The sequence below is a fragment of the Terrapene carolina genome, unplaced genomic scaffold, assembly GCF_002925995.2.
Source record: "Terrapene carolina triunguis isolate 2854851 unplaced genomic scaffold, T_m_triunguis-2.0 Scaffold34930, whole genome shotgun sequence".
In the NCBI taxonomy this organism is placed as follows: domain Eukaryota; kingdom Metazoa; phylum Chordata; order Testudines; family Emydidae; genus Terrapene; species Terrapene triunguis.
In genome coordinates, this window is record NW_020699281.1 from 1 (window position 1) to 7,213 (window position 7,213).

A 7,213-nucleotide genomic window follows, 5' to 3' on the forward strand; every position below is an offset into this window, starting at 1 on the left:
TCTCCCCGGCAGTCATTGCTGGTCCCAGTGTGGCACTAGGGGGCGCTGTGCTGCAAGGAGTGGGGTGGGACTCATAGGTGGTGCTGACCCTAATGCCCCAGAGCAGGAGGGGGGTGGGGTTTAGTGGGTTAGAGCAGGGGGCTGGGAGTCAGGACTCCTGGGTTCTATCCCCAGCTCTGCCTCGATCTGCTGTGCCCCGTGTAACTGCCGTGCGCCCGCCCTTGCTCCCACAGTGCAGCATGAGTGCATCCCACAGGCCATCCTGGGCATGGACGTGCTGTGCCAGGCCAAGTCGGGCATGGGCAAGACGGCCGTCTTCGTGCTGGCCACGCTGCAGCAAATCGAGCCGGTGGATGGACAGGTACAGGGGGGCGGGTGTCTGTGTGTGTGTCTGGCCTGGGCTGGGGGATTTGCTGAGGGAGAGGAGCAGGCATGCCTCCCGGCCCCCTCGCCTCTCTCTGCCCCACTCCACGTGGGAAGGGACCCGGGTCACCCGCATGCCTTGCATGCGAGCCGCCCTGGGGAAGGTGCCTTAGCCTGATGCGCTGTTGGGCTCAGTACAGGGGTGAGGGGGGGCCGGTCCCTGGCCGTGCTACGCAGGAGGTTGGGTTAGATGAGCCCTTCTGGCCTGAAACTCCTGGGAAGCGGATCCCTGGGAGGCCGGTTCTGGGCCCGCCCCTGGGGTGACTGTGGGGTGCTGCAGACGCTGCGGGAGAATCCAGTGTGGATGGGGCCGTGTGTTTCTCTAGCCTAGGGGTCCGGGACAGGCTGCTGCTGAGAACCAGCCCTTCTGCTTTCAAATCTGACTATGTGGTGGGGGTGGGGGCAGGGGTCCCTGGTGGGGGTCATGCTGGGCTGTGGGGGTGGCACCACCCCAGCGATGCTGGAGTGTCCCCAGAGTGGGTACGGACCGGGCAGCAGCAGGTTGGGCTCGCCGTGTTGTGCCACCGATGCAGCCCCACAGCGAGGCTGCTGTGGGGCAGATCTGAGAGCTGGCGAACTCGCTGCATGTGAACGCTCTGAAGCCGTCGCTGAGCCAGCGAGATGTGCCTTGGGAGCCTGCTTCCCCCCAGCCCACCCTGCTGCCCCCAGCACTGCAGGGAGCATGGTGCTTTGCCCACGCCTGGCTGGGGGTGGGCGAGCGGGTTGGCCTGCCTGGGCACTGCTGCCATGTGTCTGGATCTCCAGTGGCTGCCCCGGGGGGCTGGCTCAGACACACCAGCCTGGCACTGGGCCGGTGCTGTGATACCCCCTGTGGGCTGGATCCTGCCCCGAGACAGCCTCCCAGCGGGCCGTAGCCACGCGTGGATCTGGGAGGACGTCGCTTAGGCCATAAGCCCCTTGTTCTGGGGCCTGCCGGAGCTGGATGCCCATCCCCCAGGGTCGGCAGTCACCGAACTCTGCTCCGCTGAGCCCGGGCCACTGTGGACCAAGGCCTACCTTGGAGCCATGCACCAGAGCAATCCTGGCTAGCAGTGGGGCCTGTCCCTGCTGTTGTAGGGGGCCAGCATGCTGCACCCCAGAACTGGCCGCATTAGTGGGCTGTGGATCCTGCGGGGACAGCGCTCCTATGCCGAAAGGGGGCATGTCTGAGGCGAGGCGATGGCTGGGGGGGGCTGGGATGGAGTAACCGACACTGCTGCTCCGGGGCTGCTGTTGGGAACCAGCCCTGTGCTGGGGGGAGATCCCCCCATTCCTGGGCTGGGGGAGCCCTTTGGGGGCTTTGGCACTGCCCTGTCGGGTGGCAAGACCTTGTCCGGGGCTTCAGGAGAAGGGTGGGTGGGGGTGTTTGCTGCTGCAGGGTGGGGCAGTGCCACGGGAGGGGGCATGGACCCCCGATGCTCTGGATTAGTCCGGTCTCCATGGGTGTGGGGGGAGCTCTGAAAGCTCAGGGAAGGGGCAAAGATGGGGGCACCTGTTCTCTGGGATTTGGGGGAGGGAGTGGCTGTCCCTGGGTGGGGGCGTCGGGCTGTGTCCCGGGAGGGGGAGGGCAGGGTGCTGGGGTGACCCCGTCTCTCTCCCTCTCCCAGGTGTCGGTGCTGGTGATGTGCCACACGCGGGAGCTGGCGTTCCAGATCAGCAAGGAGTACGAACGCTTCTCCAAGTACATGCCCAGCGTCAAGGTGAGCCAGGAACCCCGGTGTCAAGGGGAACCCCCTCCCCCACACCCCTGGTGCCCCCCGTAGAGCCACGAGTGTTATTCAGCCTGGCTCCAGGGGGTGAGGGGTGTGGGGAGTATCCCCCTTCCAGGGGACACGGCCTTGGAGACACAGCCCCCTTCCTCCCTCCCCAGCATGAGCCCCCCAGCAGCTGCCTGCATGATTGTGTTGAGGGCCTGAAACTTGGAAGCTGCAAGGGTGGGTCTCCGTCTTCTCCGTGCTCATGTGGGAGACCCAGAGTGTGGCTGTGGGTGGGTCAGGACTCCTGGGTTCTCTCCTGGCTGGGGGTGGGTCAGGACTCCTGGGTTCTCTCCCGGCTCTGGGTGTCAGGACTCCTGGGTTCTAGTTTACGCTCTGCCACTAAACTGCCCTTGGACAAGGCCTGTCCTCCCGTCTCAGTTTCCCCCAGCGGGAGGGGAGGGACTCTCCCCTAGCCCCAGGCGTGCCCGGTGCTGGGGGTTCGCTGCCTGGCCACTGACCCTGCTGTTCCCCTGGCTGCCTGCAGGTGGGGGTGTTCTTCGGGGGCCTGTCTATCAAGAAGGACGAGGAGGTGCTGAAGAAGAACTGCCCCCACATCGTGGTGGGGACCCCGGGGCGCATCCTGGCCCTGGTGCGCAACAAGAGCCTCAACCTGCGCAGCGTCAAACACTTCGTGCTGGACGAGTGCGACAAGATGCTGGAGCAGCTTGGTGAGATTGGGGGTGGGGGTGCTGGGGCATGGCGGGGGACGACCCCCTGCTTGGGGTACCTGAGGCCTTGGGGCTGTTTGCATCATCTGTCAGGACTCCTGGAAGGGGAGTGGGGTCTAGTGGTTAGAGTGGGGGAGAATGGGGGGGGGGGGGGGGGGCATGGCTCCTGGGTTCTATCCCCACTCCCCTCCCAGCGCTGGGAAAACATAACAGGCTATGAACCTTCTTCAGCTGCCTGGGTGGAGGGCGTCTCCTTCCTCTGGGTCAGGGATGGCGCCAACTGGTTCTGCCCTAGGGATCCTGCCAGCATCAGGCCCGGACCTGCCTGATGCCAGGTGCTGCCCAGTCAGGGGGGCCCAGCTGTGTGTCCCTGGGTCCTGCTGGTCTGAAGCCCAGGCCGGTGTGTCGGGGGTGTGACCCCAGGCCTTGGGGGAGTGGGGGAGCTGCAGGGGGATGCAGATATCCAGAGGGGTGGGGGAGGCTGACTGCAGGGGATCAGACAGTCTGGGTTTAAGCCATCTGCTGTGGGGAGCGACTTGGGGGGGCTCAGCTGGCTCTGATGTGGGGGGTGCCTGGAGCTGTGACCCCAGGGGCTGGTTCTGGGCCCGATTCCCAGGGTTGGGCCGGGGGGTTATCGCGGGGGCCCCCCCCCCCGAGCATCCCCCCCAGCTGTCTCCAGTGCAGTGACCCCCTCCCTCCCCACAGACATGCGGCGGGACGTGCAGGAGATCTTCCGGCTGACGCCCCACGAGAAGCAGTGCATGATGTTCAGTGCCACCCTCAGCAAGGAGATCCGACCTGTCTGCAGGAAGTTCATGCAGGACGTGAGTCGCCTGCCGCCTGTCCCAGCCCCCCCCCCCCCGCCCTCCCCCCCCCCCCCCCTCCCCCTCTGCCACCGGTCTACCCCCTGCCCATCGCCTCCTGCCCCCCACCCCATCCCTCCCTTGTGGCCTGCCCCCTGGCCCCTCACGGGCCTGGTCCCTCCCCAGCCTAGCCAGGAAAGTGACCCTCGATCCCTACCCCCGGCTGGGCTCAGCGCTGAGCAGTCCTAAGCCTCCGGGCCTGGCTGCCAGCAACTCACCCAGCACCTGCTGGCTTGATGGGGGCACCAGCCAGTCCCCTGCTCCGGGCAGCCAGGGACGGGCCAGCTCCTCTGGGGTTCCTGGCTCCCTCACGCAGGGTCCCTGGGACCCCAGTGTTCTCTGTGGGAGGGTCTGCTGCCGAAAGCCTTCCCGCCACGCCGGCTGCTCGGAACCCTGCCAGCCCCAGGCCCTGGAACAGCGAGGGTTGGCAGCCCTATGCCCCGGCACAGCCGTAGCCTGGGTGAGGCAGGCGCTGCTGTGGGGGTGTTGCTGATCCATGCTGGAGGTGGAGCTTTGACCCGCTCAGTGGCTGGGCGCTGTGGGGAGGGTAAGGGTCTACTACAGCTGATGTCAAAGGGAGCTCCTCCCCGGCTCAAGCGGCGGAGCCTCTGCTATTCTGGGTTCAAACCGGGGGTGGGGGAGGTCGGCTCACAGGGGGCTGGGTTGAAGCCCCTTTGGCAGCGAGGGGGCGTCGCTGAGCTGCACCCCCTTTCTCCCCAGCCCATGGAGGTGTTCGTGGACGACGAGACCAAGCTGACGCTGCACGGCCTGCAGCAGTACTACGTCAAGCTGAAGGACAGCGAGAAGAACCGCAAGCTCTTCGACCTGCTCGACGTGCTGGAGTTCAACCAGGTGTGTGTGGGGGCAGGGGGGCGGGGGGGGGGGACGCCGGGGGGGGGAGTTGGGGGCAGGGGTTAGAGCGTGGGGCTGGAGCAGGACTCCTGGGTTCTGGCTGTCAGTGGCTGGCTGTGACACTGGGGCCAGGCTATGGATCCGAGCCACCCACAGCGCTAGGCCTCTGGGAGATCCAGGAGGGGGAGGAGCCCTGCTTGGTTCCGGGGAGGAGAGGGGGGTTAGAGCATGCTCAGTCTCCTTGGGCCACACTGTGTGTGTGTGGGGGGTGGGGGGGGGAGGGACACCCCCAGATGGGAGACCAGGGCAGGACGGGCTCTTTGGACTCCACTGCAGCAGGGGTGGGACGTGTGGATGGCTGGGCAGAGGGGGCAGGTGCAGGATTGACCTGGGGGGGTCTGATCCCAGGCAAGATCCGGGGGCTGGGCCGGGCTGGGGTTGAATAGCTGGTCCCCCCGTGCTGATGGGGTGGGGGCAGGGAGGGGGTGGAGCTGTCTGACGAGGTGGGGGGGGGCTGCGTGCTAACCCTCCGTCCCTCCCCCAGGTGGTGATCTTCGTCAAGTCGGTGCAGCGCTGCATGGCACTGGCCCAGCTGCTGGTGGAGCAGAACTTCCCGGCCATCGCCATCCACCGGGGCATGTCGCAGGAGGAGAGGTGGGTGCTGGGCTGGCTGGGGGGAGGGGCTGGGCGGGGCCTGGCCTGGCCTGGGAGGGATGTTGGGTCTCATTGACCTGATTCGTGCTGGCACCAGGCTCTGGGAGGGAAGCAGGGCCTAGTGGTTGGAGCAGGGCTAGGGTCTCAGGTGTGATTCTCCCCCAGGCTGTCCCGGTACCAGCAGTTCAAGGATTTCCAGCGCCGCATCCTGGTGGCCACCAACCTGTTCGGGCGGGGGATGGACATTGAGCGTGTCAACATCGTCTTCAACTACGACATGCCCGAGGACTCGGACACCTACCTGCACCGGGTGAGCTCTGCCGCTGGGGAGAGCCGGGCCTGGGTTCTGACCCTGCACCTTCCGGCCCAGGAGAGCTGGGCCCAGCCTGGCACCGGGGGGCCTGACCCTGCGGCTGCTGGCCCGGGCATTGGGGGGGAGCCTCATTGCCCCCAGGCTCTGCCCAACATTGGGGGCCCAGCACCCCAGGCCCGGCTCCTGTTACTGGAGCAAGTGGTTGAGGCTGAGGCGCCCTGGCTGGCAGGCGGTGTAGCCCTGGCCACCCAGGGATGGGTTTGATCTGGGCCTGTCGGGATGTGGGGGGTTATCAGTCAGGGAGGGTGCTTGGCAAGTGGCCCCTGCTGATGCCCCCATGGGGTTGAGGGGCTAAGCCTGGGGGTCTCAGAGCTGCCTTTGCCCCCCCTCCAGCTGCATCGCCCAGGGTGGGTCACGGAGCGCCTGGCTGGGGTGGTTCTGTCTTCAGGCCCCATGCCCTGCCACACCTGCGCTGGGCTCCTAGTTGGTTGCAGCTTCCTAGTGGGAGGCGCTCCCGGCAGGAACCCAGGAGTCCAGTGCCCTGCCTGTCACATGGTGCTGGTGGGCGTGGCTCTGGGAAGCCCCTCCCCACTGACAGCCCCTCCCCGCTCATTGCAGGTGGCGCGTGCCGGGCGCTTTGGCACCAAGGGCCTGGCCATCACCTTCGTGTCGGACGAGGGCGACGCCAAGATCCTCAACGAGGTGCAGGATCGCTTCGAGGTGAACGTGGCTGAGCTGCCCGAGGAGATCGACATTTCCACGTACAGTACGTACCCGCCAGGGGCAGCCCTCGGTCCTTTGCCCTCCCCCCAGGGAGCAGCTGCAGGGCTCTTGCCCAAATCCTGTCTTTCTGGGGGACGTCCCAGCTGGGGAGCGCCATGCCCTGAGGGCGCCCAGGTGCTATGGTGATGGGCCTGTAGATTACACTCAGCATGGGGTGGGGCCTCTCCTGATCTCTGATGCTTGTGGATTGGTAGCAGCCACCGACACCTCCCCGCCATGGCCTCTGCCCCCGTGATTGTAGAGGTGGCTGCTGTGCCGGCTGCTCTGGGGGCCACAGCTCAGCAGTGGGGGGTGAGTCTGAGTCAGGTCACAGTGAAGAACTGAATGGGGTGGGGGAGCCCTCTGGTGGCAGAAGTGGGATTAACAGCCTCTTTCTCTTGCAGTTGAACAGAGCCGATAACCGGATTGGACCCCCCTGCCCAGAACCAGCCCGGCTGCTCTTTTTAACCCTTTGTAAGCCAGATCACGGGTATTTCATTTTTTATGCAGTTTTTAAACCTGTAGATGTGTGTGTAAGAGTGTCTCAAATAAACTTTTTATTACCAAGTGCCTGTGGTGGAGTTTTAGCTTCTTGATGGGCTCAATGAGATTTAAATTTGTTTTGTGTGTAATGGCACTCTGCACTGGAGGTTCTAATTAATTTTTTTTTGAATGCCTTGTCTGATACTGTATATCTGGACTGGAAAGTGGCTGCAGCTGTTCACAATAGCTGTGTCCCACCCCAGAGATGGCTGCATCTATCTGTGTGATTAAAAACTGTTTCAAAGTATTGTGTTTTGTCTCCCTGAGACACTGGGAGTCAGGACTCCTGGGTTCTATCCCAGCATTGAGGGGAAGTAGGGTGTCGTGTAGGCCATACTCGCAGGACGGGGGGACGCTATCCTAGGAAGCAGTGATGCT

At 64.9% G+C, this 7,213-nt stretch overlaps 1 protein-coding gene across 1 annotated transcript; it reads left to right on the top strand.

Moving 5' to 3' along the window:
* Positions 1-136: 136 nt before the first annotated feature.
* Positions 137-6,862, top strand: LOC112123696 (ATP-dependent RNA helicase DDX39A; the record flags this gene model as incomplete). The annotated part of the gene is made up of 9 exons (XM_026646332.1): positions 137-361; positions 2,031-2,123; positions 2,665-2,848; positions 3,554-3,672; positions 4,432-4,563; positions 5,108-5,217; positions 5,383-5,527; positions 6,149-6,296; positions 6,697-6,862. Coding segments are annotated over 9 exons (1,173 nt in total), but the record flags the coding sequence as incomplete, so codon positions are not given.
* Between the last annotated feature and the right edge of the window lie 351 nt (positions 6,863-7,213).